This window comes from Vitis vinifera, chromosome 13, assembly GCF_030704535.1.
Source record: "Vitis vinifera cultivar Pinot Noir 40024 chromosome 13, ASM3070453v1".
NCBI classification, from domain to species: domain Eukaryota; kingdom Viridiplantae; phylum Streptophyta; class Magnoliopsida; order Vitales; family Vitaceae; genus Vitis; species Vitis vinifera.
Genome location: NC_081817.1, coordinates 14,663,281 through 14,686,873, shown reverse-complemented (window position 1 = coordinate 14,686,873; position 23,593 = coordinate 14,663,281). Strand labels below are relative to the sequence as shown.

The 23,593-nt window shown below is 37.4% G+C and overlaps 1 protein-coding gene across 2 annotated transcripts; it reads left to right on the top strand.

The window, feature by feature from the left end:
* The first annotated feature begins 972 nt into the window (after nucleotides 1-972).
* Nucleotides 973-23,173, top strand: LOC100232988 (urate oxidase). Of its 2 annotated transcripts, NM_001280970.1 has the most exon segments (8): nucleotides 1,203-1,450; nucleotides 13,360-13,452; nucleotides 17,842-17,917; nucleotides 20,742-20,851; nucleotides 21,362-21,453; nucleotides 21,591-21,764; nucleotides 21,947-22,040; nucleotides 22,837-23,024. In NM_001280970.1, coding segments are annotated over 8 exon segments (930 nt in total). In that variant the 5' UTR covers nucleotides 1,203-1,243; the 3' UTR covers nucleotides 22,921-23,024.
* The last annotated feature ends 420 nt before the right edge of the window (nucleotides 23,174-23,593 follow it).

Below are 23,593 nucleotides of genomic sequence, written 5' to 3'. Positions count from 1 at the left end.
CCTGGGTATGAATCGTCTGATAAAGCTATATCTTCAGTTTCTTCATTTTCTTAATGATCGCCAAACTGTTTGAGGATTTGAATAAGTCATTGACGATATTGTTCTAAATTAGCAGCAGCTGCTAATGAAGCTTGGCATTTGCTTTTCAAAATTAGGAATTGCTTGAGTCGACCCTTGAGAAGAGCTTGTTGAATCTTTTGAATTTGATGAGTTTGGCCTTGAGATTATTTGCAAAATCTTTTGTTGGCGTATGAACTCCTGATTGAATTTGTCCCACCATTTGATGCTAAATTCTCTAGAGAGAGATAATGGAAAAGGAGGAGGTTGCTCTTTCTTTTTGATAATAATGTAAGAATCCATGGAATTCTTAAAAAAAAAAAAAAGTAATAACATCATTTTTGGTATTCTTAATTTTTTTTTAAAAAAAAAAAACAAAAATCCTTTACAAAAAAAGGGATATAAATATATTTGGTAAAAAAAAAATTAATATAAATAAAATGTTAACTCATATAAATTTTCAAAACAAATATTATTTATCTTATAAATATTTTATTTTATTTATTATGCTTATTATTATAAATTAATATATTTTTATATTAAAACACTTGATTAATTATAAATATATTAGAAAATTTTATTAAAGTGTTTTAAAATAAAAAGAATAATAAACAAATGCAATGTAAAATTAATATTTATAAAATACAAAATATAATTTAATAATATATAATAATATAATTATTATTATTACTACTTAATATCATATTATATGTCTTATAAAAAAATATTATATATTGTAATAATGGATCTCATATATAAATTATATAAAATTTTACTTATATTTTTTTAAAATAAATATAAAAATATAATATGCTTTTAATTTTTTATATTCATAACATGATTATAATGTTTATAATATGTGTGCAAGTACATAATCATACCTACTTCGTACAATAAGTAATTCCAATTACACAGAAAGAATTTCTTGATCCGACATCATGACATGTTTAAAACATGCACCTAAGGAAATCAAATTACATGGAAAGAATTCAAGAATTCAAAAAAATAATGTAATTTTCATTTCAAAAATTTTGAAATGAAAGATTCTATGAGGGGGAGTGGATGGGTCGGAGACAGGTGGGAAGTCCACATTGGCAGACAGACAAGTACAAGTACATAAAGCGCTCACCTCCAGAGTCCACATTCCGTAGTTACATACCTATCCTAGGAAAAACAAAGTCTTGCCATGGCGTCTGAGAAAATAGATGGATTTACGTTGGAGCAAAGGCATGGCAAAGCGCGAGTGAGGTTGGGTAGGGTTTGGCGAAGCCAAAGCGGCCGTCATATCTTCGTCGAATGGACCGTCAGCATCAGCCTCCTCTCCAACTGCCTCGCCGCCTACGTCCGCGACGACAACTCGGACATCGTCGCCACCGATTCCATGAAAAACACTGTAATTTTTCTCCTTCACTTCTTCCTACAGTCCTCTGTTTGGTTGATGATAACCCAGCAAAATTTGATGTTCTTGTTTTTTTTTTTGTTTTTGTTTTTTATGCTTGTGATTTATTTGGTTTTCCGGAAATTGAAAAGGAGATTGTTGCTAGATAGATTTTTTTTTTTTAATTTTATTCAAAACGATTTGTTTCGATCTGTTCGGATTTTTCTGCTTTTTCTCGGCAATTAAGCTGATCAGGCCTGTTTTATTCTCGTCTGTTTTAATTTTTATGATTTGTTGAACCTTGGTAGTGGTTGGCTGTAACTGATTCATGAACTATGATTAAATTTTAAGGCTAATTTCGGTTCAGGAAAATACAAAGCAGAGAAGAAAAAAAAGGGGGCGGGGCGCGGGGAGCTTCTTATTTTTTGTTCTTAAAATCAGAAACTTTTTTATGTTTGTAAAATTAGAATAGACTATGTTTTACAAAAGATATGAATTTATTTCATGAATTTAAAAATCACTTTAAGAAATTTTAAAATTTGAGACAGTAATTTTTTTTTTTATATCTCAATATTTGTAAACAGGATTCTTATATCTTATGAAGGTTATTATTATTTTCTAATTTTAAAAATAAAAAACCGAAAATCCATATTTTGATTTCAAATATAAAATTAGTTACATTTTAAAATTAATTATAAATTCATGTATTTTCAAATTATTTAATTTTATATGTAATGAGTAAACTAAGTTTGACAAGCATATAAAAATAACTCATTTATTTTAATTTATTTTCTTTTACTTTTCCTCTCTATTTTCTTTCCCTTGCATATGCCCTTAAATTTTCTAGTAACCAAAGATTACCTAAGGGTCTGTTTAGGCTTGGGGAAATTAATTTATGAGTTCAAGGAGTACGTTTTCCTTGACCTAGTATGAGTGAAAAGATTCTTGCAATGTTAGGCAAGTTGACTATTAGGATTAAAGAAAACGAGGGAAAACAGGGGATTTAGGATTTAAGAAAACAGAGGACTCCTTGAGTTTGTTGCTAAAGAAAATATTGAACTCTTATTCACTCTTGAAACTTATTACAAGAGAAATAGAAGCTTATAACAGAGTGTGAAACTACCTTTTTAACTCCTACATTTGTTCTAACAAACTAACAACTCAAACTAACAATTAAGTCAACTATTTACAATTTAACCATTGTCCTTAACAATCCCCACTCAAACTCAAAGTAGCTAAGTCTTCTATTTTGAGTTTGTTTCTTAACAAAGGAAACTTTGAGTTGGAAATGGGCTTTGTCAAGACATCTACCATTTGATCTATTGAAGGAACTTGTTGAACTGACACCTTCTTTTATAGAACTTTCTCTCTAACTAAGTATAGATCTAATTCAATATGTTTTATCTTAGCATGCAATACGGGATTTGCTGCAAGTTGTGTTGTACTCAAATTATCGCACAAGACCATAGGTATTTTAGTTATAGCTACCCTTAACTCCTCAAGTAAAGAATTTGAGCAAGTTAATTCTATCATAATGTTTGCAAGGCTTCTATATTCAGCTTCTGTAGATGAATGAGAAATAGTGTGCTACTTCTTAGAGTACCATGGCACCAAGTTTTCACCAAGAAATACACAATAACCTGATGTAGACCTCCTATCATCTAGATCCATGGCCCAATCAGCATCACAAAATCCCACCAAGTTCAGTTGAGATGATCTTCTAAGATGTATCTTAGTATCTTAGTATCTTCTTGACTGACTTCCAGAGAGATTCAAGTGGATTTTGCATGAATAGACACACCCTATTGACACAATAGGAGATCTTTGGTCTAGTAATGGTTACATATTGCAAGGCACCAACTACACTTCTACACAGTTGTCCTTTCTCTACAAGATCACTTCCATAAGCAGATAATTTGAGTCCGGTAGTCATTGGTGCACTGCTACTCTTGGCTTTGCAAAGTAAATCGTTGATGTACTTGGTTTGAGAGAGATGAAGTCCTTTAGTTGTATGCCTCACTTGAATGCCTAGAAAATAGTTTACTTAACCAAGATCCTTTAAGGTAAAGTTCTTATTCAATTTTGAACTTCTTCATTGTTGCATCCAATAACTAATATGTCATTAACATAGACTAGGACAAATATAGTATGAGTAGTAGTAATCCGAATGAACAATGATTGATTGGATTTAGCTGTGATGAATCCAAAGGCAAGGAGAGCATTACATAGTTTCTCAAACCAAGTTCTAGGTGCTTGCTTTAATCCATATAAGGATTTGTGTAATTTACATACCAAATGAGGTTGCTTAGGATCCACAAATCCAGGAGTTTGTTCCATGAACACCTTTTCCTATAAGTCTCCATTCAAAAATGTGTTGTTAAGTAAAAATGCTCTCAAGAGCAAGAGAGGGAGATAGCGAGGGGGAGGGTGGCGACGATGAGGCGAAGCTGGATCGGAAACGGCAGAAGTTCGGGGTGGAATCGAAAACCTTCGAAGTGGAGGTGGAAAAGAAAAGGGGTAAAACTCTTCTGTTTATTGTGGAAAGCAAGAAGGGTGTGTCCTCATGGGTTAAAATGGGGTCGGCAAGTGTCGGGATGTTTTTGGAAGGGATGGACCAGTGTATTAAGGATGGGAAGGACGTTAAATGGGAAAAGGGATGGAAGGAAAAGGGGAGAAGGTTCTCCATGGTGCGACAAGCGAACAAGGCGGGAAGCTTCATTAGGCTAGGAGTCGTTGACGAGGAGGAGAAATGGTACAGCATTTGCATCCCGAAAGGAAAAGGGGGAAGAGAGGGATGGATAGCCATGGCGAAAGTGGTTCGAGATTTGTTTACAAGGGTTGAGAGAAGGGAGATAAATAAGGGCGAGTTAAGCCCTAACAGAGTGTTATCTGTAAAAGGGGAGAGATGGGGGAGAAGTAGTATTTTGGGGATTAGGATGGAGGTTAAGGGAGAGGAGAGTTGCAGAAATAAGGATCGGTTGGGTCAATGTTTGATTGGAAAATGGGATCCTAAAGCAGCAGGAGGAGGGGACTTAGAGAGAATGGGGTGGATGTTGGCGAGAGCGTGGGGATTAAGAGGGAGGTTAGGGTTGGCCTGGATGGGTGAGGGTCGAGCCCTACTGGAGTTTGAAAAGGCGGCAGAAGCGAGGAGAATCCTCGATGGTGGAGTAAGGCTGGTGGGGGGGATTAAAGTGGAGCTGAAGGTGTGGAGCCAGTGCTATGGGTGCGTGGACGAAGGGGATCTAGAAGAGGAAGCATGGGTGAGGGTAAAAGGTCTCCCACTGTCGTTATGGACCCCTAGTATATTGCGAAAGGTAGGAGATGTGTGCGGGGGCTTTGTAGCCATGGATGGGCCGACGGAGAGAATGGAAGATCTCCGATGGGCGAGGATATTGGTGAAGACGAAAAGGGGGGTGTGGCCAAGTTCCATAGAAATCGAGATAGATAAGACCACATTTCTTCTTCCGATGTGGTGGGAAGTAATGCCGGTGTTCAGAAAGAAGAAGGAGGATTGTCGGAGTGCAGAAGGCTGTGAGGAGGGGGACGACGGAGATGCACGCGCGGGTCAGCGAGTGGAGGAAGGGAGCAGCACAGACTTCGAGGTACAGTCTCGGTCAGACGACGTGACGGATGGGCTGTAGAGTGGGAAGGGAAAGGTCTTGTCGGGGGGCCGGATCCGATTCGGGTCGCTGATCCGGGAACCAGTGATTGGGATGGATGCTGGGTTGTACCCGAGTGGGCCTATCTGTTCCAATGTGAGTTTGGGCATTAGAAGGGGAGGGGGGCCCAGCCCAAGTCCAACATCTGGAGGCAGCAGAGGCGGGCTTGGGTCGATTGGTAGAATTAAAGGGCCTAAAGGCAAGGAGAAAGCCCAAGAAGAGAATCATGGGTCTCGAGAGGGATTTTATAAGGTCCAAAGTTGGGATAGTGGGCCATCTTCGAGTGGGCTTCAGGAGAAGGGGGCTCAGCGAGGTAGGCCGCCGCAAATAGGTCCGAAGTTGAGTAAGTTGAATCCAGGCCCGATGGCGGTCTCGGCGCAGTTTGGGCCGCGGGGTGAGGCCAATTTTGAGTTAGAATTTTTAAGGGTAAGGGAGATGGAGACTGTGTTCGCTCAGAAGTCAACAGAGGAGTGGGCAGACAGTGCGCTCCATGAAGAAGTAATGAGGTATGAGGCCTTATCATTCTTAGGGGGTCTATGGGTATCCGGGAACTCTTCTTCTTCTTCTATGTTTTCTTTTGGTCGGACTCCAGAGGGGGAGTTCTTTGACCATTCCGGGGAAGGAAGGGAGATCTGTCAAATTGACAGAGATTTGCAAAGGAAAGAGGCAGAGGGCTTAGGGCCAGTGGCAGTGCGTGCTGGGAGTTGGTTGAATTCAAAGGTTCCTTAGCTTCGACAAGGGAGCAGGAGGTGGGGCCTCCCCAAAATGTGATTCAGGATGGAAGGGGGGAAAAGGAGCTGGATTGGCAAGAAAGTAGCCTAGCAAGGTTTAGCCTTTTCCTGGGTTTCTCGACTGATGGGATGGAGAAGGAGATTTTAAATTTCCTGTCAAAAATTAGGAAAAGAAGGGAAAAGATTCACAGTAAAGGATTGTTGGAAAAATCGAGGTTTGAAAGGGAGCTAAAGAGATTGGAATGCTCTGTGAACTATGAGGGGGATAGCAAAAAGAAGGGCTCTTTTCAGGGCAAAGGGATGCAGATGATGTGTGTTTAATGAATATTAAATTGTTAAGCTGGAATGTAAGGGGGGTGAATGAAAGCAGGAAAAGGAAGGTTTTTAAATCGGTTGTCAGGAAGCAGAAGGTGGATCTCTTTTGTATACAGGAGACAAAAATTCAGTTTATGTCTGAGAGCGTGGTGAGAAGCTTAGGGTCGGGTAGATTTTTAGAATGGAAGGCCCTGAATGCGTGTGGCTCGGCTGGGGGTATGTTGATATGCTGGGATAAAAGAGTTTTGGAGTTGCTGGAGTGGGAGGTGGGGCAGTTCTCTCTATCCTGCAGATTTAAAACTTTGGAGAATGGGGTGATTTGGGCTTTTACGGGGGTTTACGGGCCGTTTACTAGGCTTGAAAGGGAGGGGCTGTGGGAGGAGGTAGGGGCAATCAGAGGAATCTGGGAGGGGCCCTGGTGTCTAGGTGGTGATTTCAACATCACGTTGGCTCAAGGGGAGAGAAACAGGCAAGGGAGAATTACTTCAGCAATGAGGAGGTTTGCGGAAGTGGTTGATGACCTTGGCCTTGTGGACATTCAATTGCATGGGGGTGCATTCACGTGGACTGGGGGCCTGAATAACATGTCGAGGGCTCGTTTAGATAGATTTCTGGTTTCTCCTTGCTGGCTTGATCAGTTTAGTAGGGTGTGTCAGCGGAGGCTTCCCAGGCCGATTTCGGACCATTTTCCGGTTTTACTTGAGGGGGGCAGTTGGAGTAGAGGGCCTGCCCCTTTCAGATTCGAAAATATGTGGTTCAAAGTCGAGGGGTTTAAGGAGTTAATCCGGAATTGGTGGCAAGAAACAGTGGTCAGGGGTAGTGCCAGCTTTAGATTGTCGGAGAAATTGAAGGTGCTGAAGCAGAAGCTTAAAATTTGGAATAGGGAGGAGTTTGGGAATCTGGAAAGTAACAAGGAGGCTGCGATGCAGCAGGTAGATTTTTGGGACAGAGTAGAGGAAGAAAGGAGCCTGTCTATGGAGGAATCAGCTTGTAAGAAGGAGGCAAAGGAGGCTTATGCCAAGTGGGTTGAACTGGAAGAGACTCATTGGAGGCAGGTGTCTAGGGAACTCTGGCTGAAGGAAGGTGATAGGAATACGAGGTTTTTCCACAGAATGGCATCTGCCCATAGGAGAGCTAACCACATGGACAGAATCAAGATTAATGGGATTACAATGACAGAGGAGAGGGATGTCAGAGAGGGGATAGTTAAGGCTTTTAAGCAGCAATTTTCTGAAAGTCCGGAGTGGAAGGCGGACATCGGAGGCCTATCTTTTAATCAAATTTGTGTGCAAGAGGCTGAGATGCTGGAGACCCCCTTTTCTGAGGAAGAAGTCCTGACGGCCCTGATGGAAATGAATGGGGATAAAGCCCCAAGTCCTGATGGGTTCTCGGTTTTCTTTTGGCAAAGGTGTTGGGATTTTATCAAGGAGGAAATTCTGGAGTTGTTCAAGGAATTCCACGACCAGAATACGTTCCTCAAGAGTATCAACAACACATTCTTAGTGCTGATTCCTAAGAAAGGAGGGGCCGAGGATTTTGGTGATTTCAGGCCCATCAGCCTTTTGGGGGGCCTCTATAAGCTGGTGGCTAAGGTGCTGGCCAACAGGCTTAAGAAGGTTATAGACAAGGTTGTTTCCCATGATCAGAATGCTTTTGTTAAGGGTAGGCAGATTCTTGACGCTTCTTTGATAGCAAACGAAGTGATTGACAGCTGGAAAAAGAAGGGGGATAAGGGGGTTATCTGCAAGTTAGATATAGAGAAGGCCTATGATAGCATAAATTGGAATTTCCTCTTGAAAGTCATGGAAAAAATGGGTTTTGGCGCTAAGTGGCTGAGGTGGGTGTGGTGGTGTATTTCCACAGCCAAGTTTTCAGTAATGGTGAACGGATCGCCAGCTGGTTTCTTTTCGAGTTCCAAGGGGCTGCGCCAAGGAGATCCCTTGTCCCCTTACCTTTTTGTCATGGGAATGGAGGTGCTAAGTGTCCTAATCAGAAGGGCCATGGAGGGGGGCTTCATCTCAGGGTGCAAAATTCAGCGTAATAGAGGTCGGGCTGTCCACATTGCGCATTTGCTATTCGCCGATGATACTATAGTATTTTGTGAGGCGAAGAAGGAGTACTTAACGAATTTAAGTTGGATCTTGTTCTGGTTTGAAGCCGCGTCCGGGTTGAAAATTAATTTGGCTAAAAGCGAGGTTATTCCAGTAGGAGAGGTTCAAAGGATAGAGGAGCTGGCTGTGGAGTTAGGTTGTAGGGTGGGGAAGCTTCCGTCTATTTACTTGGGGCTGCCGCTGGGGGTGCCTAATAAGGCGACTTATGGTTGGGATGGTATAGAAGAAAGAATGAGAAGGAGGCTTGCTCTTTGGAAGAGCCAATATATCTCAAAGGGCGGGAGGATCACGCTTATTAAAAGCACTATGGGTAGTATGCCAGTTTATCAGATGTCGTTATTCCGTATGCCCATGTCCGTGGCTAGAAGATTAGAAAAATTGCAAAGAGAGTTCTTATGGGGGGGGGTCTCATGGAGAGGAAAATTCATCTGGTAAAGTGGGGGGTGGTGTGTGGGGATAAAGAAAATGGGGGGTTGGGAATAAGGAAGTTTACTATTATGAATAAAGCGCTTCTTGGCAAGTGGATTTGGAGATTCGCTTCGGATAAGGAGGCTCTTTGGAAACATGTGCTGGAAGCAAAGTATGGTCAGGAGGGTCATGGTTGGAGGACCAAGAAGGCTGTGGGTGCGTGTGGTGTGGGGGTGTGGAAGGAGATTTTAAAGGAAGCTGATTGGTGTTGGGATAAAATGGGGTTCAAGGTGGGGAAAGGCAATAAAATCAGCTTCTGGACTGATGTGTGGTGCGAGGAATTAGCGCTGTCTCAAAGGTTTCCGCATCTTTATACCTTGGCAGCCGATAGAAATGCAAAGATTGAAGATTTATGGGATCAGAATGTTGGGGAAGGCGGCTGGAATTTGCGTTTCATAAGGGATTTCAACGATTGGGAGGTGGAGCTGGTAGGGGAGTTGCTCCAAGCGCTGAGAGGTGTTAGGATATCTTGGGAGGATGACTCTGTTTTTTGGAAGGGAGGGGGAAGCGGTAAGTTTAGAGTGAAGGAGGCGTACAGCTGGTTGGATAGGCCTATGGATGGTAACTTTCCGAAAAACAGGATTTGGGTGGGAGGAGTCCCAACTAAAATCATGTTTTTTACGTGGGAAGCGACTTGGGGAAAGATCTTGACTCTTGATAGGCTACAAAAAAGAGGTTGGCAGCTTCCGAACAGGTGTTTTTTGTGTGCTTGCGATGCGGAAAGCGTGGATCACTTACTTATTCATTGTACAGTGGCTAGAGAGCTTTGGGATTTAGTGTTGGGCTTAGTTGGGGTCAAATGGGTGTTTCCTAAAACTGTAAAGGAGGTGTTATATAGTTGGGGAGGTTCTTTTGTGGGAAAAAAAAAGAAGAAATTCTGGAGTTCCATTCCATTATTCATTTTTTGGATGGTTTGGAAGGAAAGGAATAGATTAGCTTTTAGGGGGGGGGGGGGGGGGGGGGGGGGGGTTTTAGCAATTCAGAAGTTCAAATATTCTTTTGTTTGTTATATCTGGGGTTGGGCTAAGTTGTATATGGAGGAGAAGCCGCATTCCCTGTTAGATTTCCTGGAGTGGATAGCTTCCAGTTGAGGGGTGGTTTGTTTTTTGGTTTTTGCTTGTTTTTGGCCTTTGCTGCCTGGTATACGTCCTGTATACGTTGAGGTTTTTGCCTCTTTAATGAATTGTGTTTACGTATCAAAAAAAAAAAAAATGTGTTGTTAATATCCAACTGCCTAAAAACCCAATTCCTTGCTAAGGCAATAGTTAATGCCACTTTGCATCCAATTGCTTTTCTCTCATTTGGTAGAGACATTAAGGACCATGTTCTATTTCTCATAAGTGCTAAGAATTCATCTGTCATATCTACTTTCCATTGTTCTTGTTGCAAAGCATTAGTGACTTAGCTAGGTTCTAGTGTTGTAACATAAACCTTTGGCTTGAAAATCCCATTTTTTGACCTGGTTACCATCCTGTGAGAGTTTCCACTAACTTGGACCTATGTTGGAATAGCAGAACCAACCAAAATTTGTTCAGTAGTAGCAATAGGTTCAGTTGTCTTTTTCGAAGAAGTTGACAGATTGCAACCATTGTCAATTGGTAACATGGAAGAGATAGGACTTTGTTGACCAATATGTGCTTGAGCATGTGTTTGGGATTGATTAAGGAGATGACCAACAAAAAGGGAAGAAAATGAGAAAGTAATGGTGAAGAACCAGAAATTGATGAGACATTTGATGCTTGTGAGTCTAAAGATGTTTGTGATGAATTTGAAGAAGAGAATGAGAAGGAGTGTTCATAAAAAATAACATCTCTAGAGATAAAAATCTTGCCATTTTTGTCTAAGCATTTATAGCCTTTATGATTCAAGTTGTAACCAAGAAAAGTACATTCAGTTGATATAAAATTGAGTTTATGCCTATTGTAAGGTCTAGTATTTAGATAACAAATACATCCAAGCACTCTGCATAGAGTAGTCCAGAGAGGAGTGAAACAAGACTTCCAAAGGAGTTTTCCAATGCAAAACTGAAGTAGGTAGCCCATTGTATAGGAAAACAGCAGCTCTAAAGGCCTCATCCCAATATTTTAAAGGCATAGGAGATTTAGCTAATAAAGTAAGACCATTTTCTACTATATGACGATGTTTTCTCTCCATAACCCTATTTTGTTCATGAGTATGGGGGCAAGAATTTCTACGAATTATACCATGAGACATTAAGAGATTAGTAAAAGCTCTATATTCTCCACCCTAGTTAGTTTGAATAGCCTTTATTTTATAACCAAGCTACAACTCAACTTGTGTCTTGAAATTTGAGAAAGTTTGAAGAGCATCTGACTTATGCCTTAGCAAAAAGATCCAAGTGAAAGGAGAGAACTCATCTATAACGATGGTGTAATATCTATAATCATTGGATGACAACATTGGAGAGGGTCCCCATAAGTTAGAGTGAACCAATTGTAAAGGTTCTGTGTATCAAACAATCTAAAAGGAAACTTACGAATTTTACCGAGGCAACAAGCAAAACAGAAAGAATGAGAATTTGAATTAGGAAAAGGTATTTTGCAATTTGTGAGTACCACTTTTACAACTTTCTCAAAAGGATTGCCTAATCTATCATGCCATAAATCATACAATGAACAAGAATGAGAGAGAATAGGTACATGTAAGGTCAGGACAGATGGTGTTGGAACTAGGACCTTTAAGGAAGACAAAGGAGGTTGCAACTGCTTGTTGAGATCAATTTAGGTGTGGTCAAAGACATACAATCCATTTTTGAACTTTCCCTCCAATAGCACAGTTTTGGAAGTTTGATCTTTCACCAAATAGGAATGTGAGTGAATTTCAAAGAAAACATCATTATCATGGGCGAACTTCGAAACACTAAGTAAATTTTTTGTTATTGTTGGGACATGTAAGAGTTGCTTAAGTGAGAATTTTAGAAGTATAAGGAGAGGAAAAGACAGACTGACTAACATGCTAAATTGATAGGCCCAAATCATTTCCAATGTGAACTTGATCTAATCCATAATATTCATCCTTAGTCATCAAGTTTGTAGCATCATAAGTAATGGTTAGAGGCTCCTGAGTCAGGATACCAATTGGTATCATTGACAACTTTTGGTGTAGCAAACATGGCTATCATTTGGCCTCCTGCACCTTGGAATTGGCTTTGAACAAAAGATTGTTGATTCTGGAACTAAGATGGTCCTATGAAACTCTGATCAAAACGATAATAACAGTTCATCTCCACATGGCCAATCTTTCCACAAAGTTGACATTGTGGTTTGTTTTGAGACTAGAAACCTGTCCCACCAAATCGACCATTAAATTGGCCTCCATGACCTCTTCCTCAATTGGCAAATCCAAAACCTCCTCTAGCATTGTTCTGAAGATTGCCCCTTTTACCAGAAAAAGACTGATCACCAAAGGCGTTTGGACCACCAAAGTTGGAATTGTAATTTTGTGCAAAACCATTAGTGTACCTTTTTGTGCTTTGCTGAGAGTTTTGACCAGTAATGACAATATTTGTCATGTTAGGTTGTGCAGAATCTAACTCCTTTTAACTTATAAATTATAGACTCAACTCTTTTTTGTAAAATTATTTGGTACTCCATAAGGCCGATTATCACTCAGCCCAATTTTAGGGTTCATGTGTGGTCCACTTATATATTATCTAAGCTAGATGGTGTTGCCAGTTTGATATGTTTCTTTTTTGAATTTTGATTGCTCTGATATTTCTTTTACCATGTGTTGCCAACAGGTTTCCTTTAAGGAATCAGTGAATCTGATCCCTCTTCCTCTCCTTTTTTTTTTCCTCTCTGTATGATGCATATTTTTTGTCCCAAAATTTATAATATACTGCAGACCATTTCAACTCATACATGTCCTTAGGTGTCATTTGGGTTGACTCTTGAAATATACCATGAAAGCCACCATCTAACTTTTTGAATGTGTCATAGAATGCCTTGGGTAAGGCTCTGGATAAAGCTTAGTAGCCTCTATTTAGCTGTTTATTAGCATAAGCCTGAAGGTAACTTAAATACTGTTGCTTGGCTACACCACGATGCTGCTTTTAAACTTATGCCACTAATGTCTGAGTTGAGCTTTATGTATGAATGAGCTATATGCAAATAAAGTATGCATACTCAGTTACTAGTTTTGATAATGCAATGTCATTCCTTGGAATAAGAATATTGATTCAGGGTAAGAGAAATTTAGGTGGCAATGCCATCTGATGTCAAGGGAAGTTTAAAGAAAATATATAGCATGAAAAATGTTGAGAATTTCTACAAACTTTCTGATGTAATACAGCACGAAAAGTGAGTAAAATCAATAAACATTTATCTGAAGATAATAATGTAAATTAGCTAGAAAAATATATGGCATTAGACATGTATGTCATATTAACCTATAAAGTATCATTTTTGTTTGAAACACTTAAATTATAAATGACATGTACCTATGAAAGAAGATTAAAATGCATAATCTGAAAAGAGTGCCAAAAAAGGAAATAAAATGCATCATTATGATTTCACATTTTGTTTTATTCCAATTCCTGCCATCCCTTATTGTTCCTGTCAACATTGCTAATGTCGATTTTCCTTTTTAAATTTAATTTAGTTTAAATTGAATTATGATAGGTTTATGCAAAAGCAAAGGAATGTGCTCAACAACTTTCAATGGAGGAGTTTGCAATTAAACTTGCCAAGCACTTTACATCATTTTATCAGCAGGTAAATATTGTCCGAATCAAGTTGGTTAATCTTGGATTGTATTTTATTGGTACCCTAAGAGAGAGAGAGAGTTTTGCTTTTGTGAATTGAACTGTTGTGGTAATGCTTTTAAGAATAAATTGAAGGTGACCAGATTGTGACATACTTATCTCTATATTTTTATTTTATTTATTTATTTTTATTATTATATTAATTATTTTATTTGTCTTTAAATTTTTATATGTTATTAATTATTATATATTTTTTATTTTAGTAGTGTTAACATTATTGAAATTTTTCTTTAATTGTAAATGCTAAATAGAGTTGTGATAAATCTTTTATTTTAGTAGGATGTTAAAAAAAAGTTTTAAGAAATTAAATAGGAACATATTTATTACTTACCATAAATGTTGATAACTTTATGGAAAAGATATAGTTGATTTTGAGTGGACCTTTAGTTGAGAACATTCAAAAATTTATTTCTAATTATTTAAATTGGAAAATTTATATGAATTGTGTTTTATTTTTTTTTAACATTAATATAGTTTAACTTACTCTAATTTTCATGAAAATATATTTTTTAAATCTTTTTATTTTAAGTTGATAAAATTAGTTTGAATTTAATTTATATATTGTTTTAAATAGATAATTATTATTATATGTTATAATTTAAAAAGAAATTGAGAAAGAGATAAGATCCAAATAACTTATATTGATGTTATTCAAAAAATATTAAAGAAATTAAAAAACAAACAAACAAACAACAGTGATAAAATCGTATTCAATCCAATCCAAACATGTCAGTCACAAATCTCACACCCGTACCCGTGTCATATTGTGTCTGTCAACATGGGTATTTTTGTTAAAATTGAAGTATTCGTATATCATAGCACCATTTTATGCATAGGGAAGTAAACCATGTTTAATCTTGTCAAAAGAGCTGTGCATTATTTCTATTGTGTTGAATTCTTATGGTTGGAAAATTCATTTCTATCATAGTGAAGTTTAATGTGAGAAATTAATATTAGTTGATTTATTGAATGATAGCACTAGTAAAGATATTGTGTCATTTTAAACCATATGAACTTCAAAATTTAGATATTTAATTTGATGTTAGCCACTGTGTTTCCCTCCTCTCAGTTTACTTTCTACTTACTATGGTGATGAAATAATTGATGTCATTTTGGCGATGGGGACTCACGGTTGTCTTTTGAAAAGGGCTAAGGAGGGGTTTTCTCAAGTTTCAAGGTGAGGGGAGGTCAAGTGAGGGGGTGGTGCCTCATCTCATGTTTGTTCATGATACTCTTGTTTCTGTGAAGCTTGTTAGGACTACATGGCTGCTCATATGGTTTGGAGCCATCTCACAACATAAAATAAATCTATAAATGAATGAGTTGATCTCAATTGCAAGGGTAGCTATGTGGAGGAGTTCACTTTTATATCGGATTGAAGGGTGAGGGATTTTCTGGCTACTTACTTGGATCTCCCTTTGTGTGTTCCCTTTAAGTTGATATCATTCTAGGATGGAGTGGAAGAGAGCTTCCTTAAAAGTTTGTCAATGTGGAAAAGACAATATTTGTTAGAAGGAGGCTTATTAGAAGCACCCTATCTAGTTTATATATCTATTTTATCCTTTTGTTTGTCATTCCTAGGAATGTAAGCTTAAGGCTTGAGAAAATTCGAACGGAACCTCCTTTGGGGAGGAGGGGCCCTTAAGGGAAAGTCTCTTTTAGTGAAGTGGTCGATCATCTACATGGAAATGAATAAAAGGAGACTTGATATTGGATGCCTTTTTTTCGTTCAAGAAGTTTCTCCTTGGTAAGTGGAGTTGGAGATATGCATCCGAAAGTGAGATTCTATAGAAACAAATAGTTGCTGAAAGTATAAGGAAGTAGGGGGTTGGTGTTCTACTGCATTGAGAGATGGTGTTTGGTTATGGAAGGCTATTAAGAGAGTTGAGATTTTTTTCAACAGTGGAGCTTTTTTTATTTTTTTATTTTTATTCTTTTTCTAGGATAGGGTAAGTTAAATGTTTTGGAAGGATTGGTTGTTTAGGGATTTGCCTTTGAGCGTTTCCTTCCCCACCTTATATGCCATAGCTTGGTAAAAGAGGTTTGGGGGGCAGATTTATGGGAGAAGTCATGTGAGGGAGGTCATTGGAATTTTCTTTTTCCTTTCTTTTTCCCTAAATAGTTGAAAGATTGGGAACTAGATAGCATTGAGATCTCTCTCTCTAGATTACAATAAAATTTAGTAAATAGGGATGAGGAGGATTGGGTGCTTGGTTAGTTCAAATCCTTCTATTGTGTCTTCGAGTTACCTCCTTTCCCAATGGATGTAATTTGGAATTCATAGGTTTTGGACAAAGTGAGGTTTTTTTGCTTGGAAGCAACTTAGGGATTCATTTTGACTCTAGATTAGTTTTAGATGAGAGGTTGAACCTTGGTAAATAGATGCTTGCACTATAAAGGGAATCGATTGATCACATTTTTCTTCATTGTGCCAAACCAAAGTTTTATGGTAGCTGCTTCTCTTTATTTTCCATGGATTAGGTGTTGCCTTCTTCAATCAAAAATACTCTTTTAGGTTGATATGAATCTTTTCTGGAGAGCAAGCGTAAGGTCTAGAGGACTGCTCCTTTGTGCATTTTTTTTACCATCTAAAGGGAGGGAAATTGGAAATTGTTTAAAAGTGAGGAACAATTGGATCAAATGCTCAAATCTTTGGTCCTTAGTAATCCTTTAATGTGGGTTTGATTGTTTATAGATGAAGGTTTAATGTCTTTGGTTAATTTTGTAATTGGTTGGTGAAGACACCTAGCCTAAACCCCACTAGGCTTGTATCCTGTCTGAATCACATTAGACGAGCTCACCCAACACCCACTAGGCAATTGAGAAAGAGTTTATCTTGGGACTACCCATGTGAGCTTGGTTGACCTCATCCACTCTTTCTTTGTCCATACGTTGAGAGGAATTGTTGAGGGCTTGAGCCATGGGCACTATGTGGTTCGCTCTTAGTGTCTTAGCATATCTTGCACAAAAACCCTCACTCCTCTTAAATGGAACACCTCTGCCTAAAGTGGGATAAGAGGACCTTAACCCTATTGCAAATTGAGGTTGTATAGACACCATGGTTAGCACCTACCATGGTTGACTTGTCGCATCACCTTTGGACATCCCTTTTTATCTGCAGACCACACTGCATATTATGCTCTGGTTGGCCAATCAAATTTCATCACCTTTGGACATCCCTTTTTATCCACCGACCACACTGCATGTTATGCTCTGGTCAGCCAATCAAATTTCAGCACCTAACATCCCCTTGAACCATGGTTCCCACCAACCCAATCATAGCTTGTAACCACAGTTAGGTAACAAGGTATAAAAGGAAGCCCTCTACTCATTATTTAGGCTAAGAACACTCCCTGTTCCATTTCCACCTTAAGAGAGGACCCTAGCCTCCTTCAACAATGCTCAAGCCATTCATCATCTCCTTCCAACCTTCACACTAGATCATTTTTGTTCTTGTATTCCTACACTTCCTACACTAACTTGCCCCTAGTGGAGGAAGACTAAGCAAACCCCTAACCTTCCTTTATAGTAGATGTAGTTGATTGACTTGTGCAGTTACCTCTTAGCTTGGCGAGGACATTGTTGGGCTCGCCTTCAGATTCCTCCTCTAGGCACAAAATTCACTGCACCAATGGTTAGGTTCTTGTTGAGAGAGGAAGTTGTTTTTTGTGTTCTCTCTTTCGGGGTTGGCCTTTTAGCACCCTTTCTATATATTCTGTGTAATCTGGTGTGCTGCTTTGCAAGATATTGTTCATAATATTATTTTATATGCCTATCAAAAAACAACAATTGATATCATTTTAAATTGCTTTAAAACTCATTTGACTCTAGCAACCAGTGAATTTCTTAATGAATGTTTTGCTTGTCAAATAAAACATAATGTAAGGATGCAATGAATGTTTCACATACAACAGCCCACGGATAGAACTTATTAGAATCCATCTTTGGTGGATTTATCTAGATTGGTGACTGAAGTGGCATGTTATATCTAGAAGAAACCTTCATGATTGAGAAATGTAGTTGGACAGCTCATCTGAAAGGTTAAATTAAAAATTGGGATTTTTTTAACAGAGGTGATAGTTGCCTCTAATCTTCTGAACCGTGTTCAGGACTACGCATCAAAAGTTAATCTATTTGTTGAGCTTCTGGAAGAAGCTTTTTTCTAAAGTTATTTTCTTATGGAAGTTTTATAAGAAAGAAGTTTCAAATGTATGAAGAATTTGTAATTCATTAACTTTGGGTTCTTCAAATTCTTGTTTTATTTATGGTCTTCAATAGTTTCAAATTATTTTGATATTTCATTTCCTTGTGAAAAATGTTATTGTACTTTGCTTTGTAGGTTACCACTGCCATAGTCACAGTAGAGGAAAAGCCATGGGAGCGTGCATATATAGATGGTCAACCACATGATCATGGTTAGTTTTCAAATCTTGTATGTAGAGACTAGTCCTTATATAGGGTATTAAATGAGTTCTACATAGGGACTGAATTGTAATACTTCTAGTTCTTTTCTTTTTTCATCCTTCATCTCCAAAAATCCTGTTGCAATGTTTACTTAGTTATAATTTATTTTATTTATTTCTGGAAACAAGAGAACTGTTTTAAACCAGGAAGTGATCTAAAGTATGGTGCTTTGTTGATATTGCTTGAACTTTCATTGGAACACCTGGAAAATGACAAACAATATAGCACAATGCATCAAATTAGCAAATTGAAATCTCATAGACAATTCACACTAATAACATTTGTCAATCTATGTGCATATGCAATACATGAACCTTTATTATCTGTGGAGTTCTAATGTCATTATTCAATGGAAATCTCAGTTTGGTCTGCTTCTGATTTTCCAAGTTGTGATCTTAGTCCTGATATAATAATAACATTGCTTCTGATACCCTATGAACCACTTTTCCAAGTCACTAGTCTAGCCCCAACAATGTGGCCATGACAGTTTCTTGTTATTGGTCTCCTCCCATCTTCTCAGTCTCCCTCCCTCCCTCCCTCCCTCTCTCTCTCTCTGCATTAAGGTGGTTCCATGTATTTAATCCCATAAAAGTTGAGTTTATATTATTAAGTCTTAACCAAGTGTTGCCTTGTGCATGGTGCCCAAGGACAATTGTTCCATAAAAACCTCATCTCTTTCAGGTTAATTTATCATTCTCTTCAGAGCTTCATTATTATTTGATTAATTTGTTTATTTGTTTTTATTGTTGAGGGGCTAATCAAGAAAAATACAGCTGCCAGAATGTTTCTAGTATATGTTTGTACTTCATGACTTTTTAGAATATGTTACTAAAAGGGGTTTGCAAGAGAATGCTCAGTTCTTTTCATGATGAGCACTCCTGCTTGCAGCTATTCCCTTAACTAGGGACACTGCAAAATCCATTTGCTTGCAATATTCTTATAAGAACAACTATGATAACTATTAGTAAACGTACAGAATCCCCTGCAAAACTTTTTTATCCAAAAAAACCAAGGCTTTCTATATTTGATACCACATTTGTGTGTAGAGCTACATTGTGGTACTCTAATTTGGGCAAAAAGGAAAAATTTTCCCCCATTGTTTTAATCTGAAAATTCCCCTCTAGTTATGTTAATTGTTAAGTGCTATATAGGTGCTGTTTTTGTCATGAAAACAGTTTTTTCATAATATAGCCAACAATTACTATACTCCTGATATGATATATTTTATTGAAGAAAAATCTGGCTTTATTCTTAGAAGTTGCTCTGGAACTGCTTGGTGTGATGTGGTCCCAGTCTATTATTTGATTGGGCTTTGTTATAGTATATGGGCCTGTAGGGCTGGGTTGGACCATATTTTCCATGGAAATTCAAACCCAGCCCAACCTGATGATGGTTTTTTTTTTTTAAATATATATATTTTTATTTTACTGTATGACTAGGCATGGGTAATGTCCATTGCACATTGCAGCTTTTGATACAAAGATAGATACATAAATGTATGATATGTGTTGTTAGAAAAAAAAATTACATTTCTATCTTCAATAGCAAGGGATTCCATTTATAGGATAAGCCATGATTATGCTTTCTTTTTCTTTTCTTTCATTATTTTATTTTTTTTATTTTATTAATGGTCTGCCTACATATTAGGTTTTTAGGAATTTTGTGGGGCACAATTTGATCCAAAAAAATATTTTAAAACAATCTTGATTTTTATTTGTTGTACACAATGGTCTATTTTTATTTTAACAGCACAAAATATATAGCCAATTAGTATTGAATTTATTATTTACAAATTCTATGGTTTTAGGGCTGGGCTTGGGTTCATTATTGTGTTTATAGGGTCAGGGTTGGGCTAATATGTTAGGCCCGAGTTTGAGGCTATGTTCAACATGCTTTCCGTCCATTTATGGTGCTTACCTAAACACCCCTGATTATATGGCCAATCAAAACCTGCTGGGAGCTTAGGAAGATTGGATCAAGAATAGCAATACTTTTCAAATGTAATAATTTCAGTTTCTTGAATTGTGACACTATTTGAAATCTACCTAGTTCATAAATGGCTCACTGGGTGATGGAGATCAAGACCACTCATTTCAAGTTTATATTAGATGTAGTTGTAGAGGATGGCAATATTTGCACTTAAATTAGGATGCCTACTTGCTTGAAAATTAGGATTTTTATTCTTAATAAATTAACTTTTTAATTTAGTTCCAATTCTTATCTTTGGGATTAGAATTATGCTTCCTTTAGGAGTAGTATCTTGAATTGTTTGTAAATAGGGCTGATTAAAATAATGCAGGGATTATTATCATGAGAGAAATTAAGAAATTTTGCATCTTTTTTCTCTCCTTATTTTCTCATCTAATTTCTTTCTTATCTCAATTTCTCTTCCATATAAAAAAGTGCTTTCGGTGTCCTACAACTTGGCACAATTTCAATAGGTTCCATTCTGATAAATTAATCTTTAATCCTATGATAAAAAAAGCTTCTTAATTTTTTTTGCGGTAACAGATAAAACATCTTGTTTTATGTGCTTAAAATTTAAATGATTTACTCAGCATTTACAGCTGAGCTTGTTGCAGCAGCCAATAGTTAAAACCATTTTTATAAACTTGCCTGTTTTAACATTTTAAGGTCATTTCACCATCATAAATCTATAACTCTTTAAGCTTATCTAAGTTTTGTCAATTATGATCTTTATCTTGATCCATTGTTTCGTTGAGGTAGGGCTTGTACTTTTAAATGATATTGAGCTTAGTCATTCCTCTGTTTAAGGATTTAAACGTGGATCTGAGATGCATACAACAGAAGTAATAGTGGAGAAATCTGGAGCTTTACAAGTGACTTCTGGTATTCAAGGCTTGGCTTTGTTGAAGACAACTCAGGTAAAGCTTCTCTCTTACAGCTCATTTAACTTGGCTTGGCTCCCCAGTATTATTCAACGTTTTCTTTTGCTTGAACAAGATGACCAAACCTCTCATAAGACATGGCCATTCATATATCTGCACTAAACATATGCAAAGATGATCACACACTTCTCTCATCTGTCATTTTAACAGTTGGCTTTGTGTATTAAAAACTGCATCAATATTCTTTGAGAATAGGGAATTGCTTTGGTGCCTATGTTGTACTTGCATGAGTATCAGTTTCACTTGGTGTAATTGCTGAAGCTTTGAGTAATGAAAAACTATAATTATTTATATTCCACAGTATCTGTTAAAATTAACTATCCTTGATCTTTGTCATCTATCAATCAAGAAATGCATTTATAAAGGCATGCATGTCTTCTTCTAATGGAACTCTTAGTTTATCTGATCTGTTATGGATGTAGCGTTCGTGTGATGCTATCTGATTTACCTGCTCCACACTCACTTTGGAGTTTACCTTATGAACAGGCAGGTTTTGAAGGGTTTATTAGGGACAAATACACTGCTCTGGCTGACACACGAGAAAGGATAGTCGCAACAGAGGTCACTGCATCTTGGAGGTATGTTTTCCAATTAATGACTTGATGTATAGGGATGTTATATATGGTTTAACTGAATGTATTGGCTTGGATGTTATTCAGGGTAAGGATTGTTTTATTTATATGAAGGCAAGTTTCTTAGGTAACTGTGGATGCAGGTATCCTTTTGAATCTCTCTCTGGCATCCCCTTGCAGCCATTGTACTTTACAGAGAGGTACCTGGACGTGAAAAAGGTTCTGGCTGAAACCTTTTTTGGCCCTCCAAGAGGGGGAGTATACAGCCCATCTGTTCAAAGCACTCTTTACCAAATGGCAAAGACTGTGCTCAACAGGTCTCTCTCTCTCTCTCTCCCTCTCCCTCCCTCTCCCTCCCTCTCCCCCTTCTCTCTCTCTCTCTCTCTCTCTCTTACACACACACACACACACACACACACACACATGCACATCCATTTACAGATGCACATCTAATCTCTTGGGCATCATTTGATATTGATTCTTGGTTTTCATTTTGCAGGTTCCCTGATATCTCATCAATTCAATTAAAAATGCCAAATCTCCATTTCTTGCCAGTTAATATATCAAGCAAAGATAATCCAGCTATTGTGAAGGTAGAATTACTATCTACTAACACTCTTGTGTGGCTGTGTAATTATTCTGATGAGATGCATCCATTATTACATTACAAGTTGCCAAGAACAGAAAATATGTTCAAGTGGATGAGAAAACACTTCAGATAGTGTGTTTTAGATCAAGATTTTTATCCCTATAGGAGGGAGGGAAATTCAAAAGTCAAACAAGAGACACTACTATAGTGGTGACCAAGATTTATCTAGATCTGGGCATAGTTCGCCATTAGACTTCTTGGATTACTTGTCATAGGTGTTGCAAATGGGCAGATTTAGGATGTTCCCATGGATTTTCAGATTTTCTATGTACCTCTATGGGAGTTATTCAGTCACCAACTCGACTGGAAATGCCTTAATTAACTACTTGGTATGAATGTGATATAAGTTTTGCCTATACAAAAAAGTATGATTTGAAGTGTACGATTAAGTTCAAGTCAAGGAAGGGGTTGAGACAAAATTGGTATTATGAGAATGGAAGTTGGATACTATTTTTGGTTCTGAATTCCATATACGTACTCTACTGATATACTAACCAAAATTTATTGTGTTGCTAAATGGTTGTAATTTTGGAAATTGATGTGGTCCCCTACCACCAATGCAAGTAAGCCTTCTGAGCTTGAAAATAAGGAAGAACTTTAGCTTCTTTTTTTTTTTTTAATTATATTTGGCAAAACAAGGAAAAAATTCATGGATGATTGGAGTTACTATAATGTGAATGTTGGGTTGATATTTACACTAAGATACAATACTCATACACTCTTCTGAATGGGTTTTGCAGTTTGATGATGATGTGTACTTACCAACAAGCGAGCCACATGGATCGATTGAAGCGACGGTGAGCCGCATCAGGGCAAAGATGTAGAAGCTGCTGTACCGGCATCCCTCAAAAGGGAAAGCAGCTGTTGTAAAATTTGGTTTGTTTCTAAATAAACCTGGTGCAGCCTCTGAGTTACTTATGGAGGACTCTGCATTTACCTTGGAGACATGGCCTGAAACCATAAATCTTTAGATAAATAAAATGTTGTAATATGAACAAGAATATTACTTTGGTTGATGTGACGATGTTTGAGTTTTTCATGATGAAAGATCATATCTAGATCCTCATGGTTCTTTTAGTTTTTCATCTTCGCTTATCCCAATTAGCTTCAATCTTCCTCTTTTTCAGCTTATTTGAAGCAATTAATGCCCTCATCCCAAGGCTCGTAAACCATATATACAAGGATAAAAATATCGGTAATCACGGATCTATATTTTACGGATATATCAGATATATCGAATATATCGAAGATATATCGGCGGATATTTTGGAAAAAAATATCAATAAGCTTAAAATTATTAAAAACTCATGAAAATGTAAGGAAAACCTCATAATAATATAATTAGAAGTATAATAGATATTTTAAAGTTATTTTATTGAAAATTTTGATATATGTATTATATGATTTATCATATTTGATAATAATATCGTATGCATCGATAAAAATATGAATTTTATAAGTGTACATTTATTATTAAATTACACCTGATATTATGAT

Bases quoted from the DNA above. Each gene is read 5' to 3' on its own strand.
- LOC100232988 (XM_059741401.1), top strand. From the start codon at position 1,244: ATGGCGTCTGAGAAAATAGATGGATTTACGTTGGAGCAAAGGCATGGC. The intron at 17,918-20,741 runs GTTAGTTTTCAA...CCTCTGTTTAAG, and splicing joins TGGTCAACCACATGATCATG to GATTTAAACGTGGATCTGAG. The intron at 21,454-21,590 runs GTATGTTTTCCA...CTGTGGATGCAG, and splicing joins GAGGTCACTGCATCTTGGAG to GTATCCTTTTGAATCTCTCT.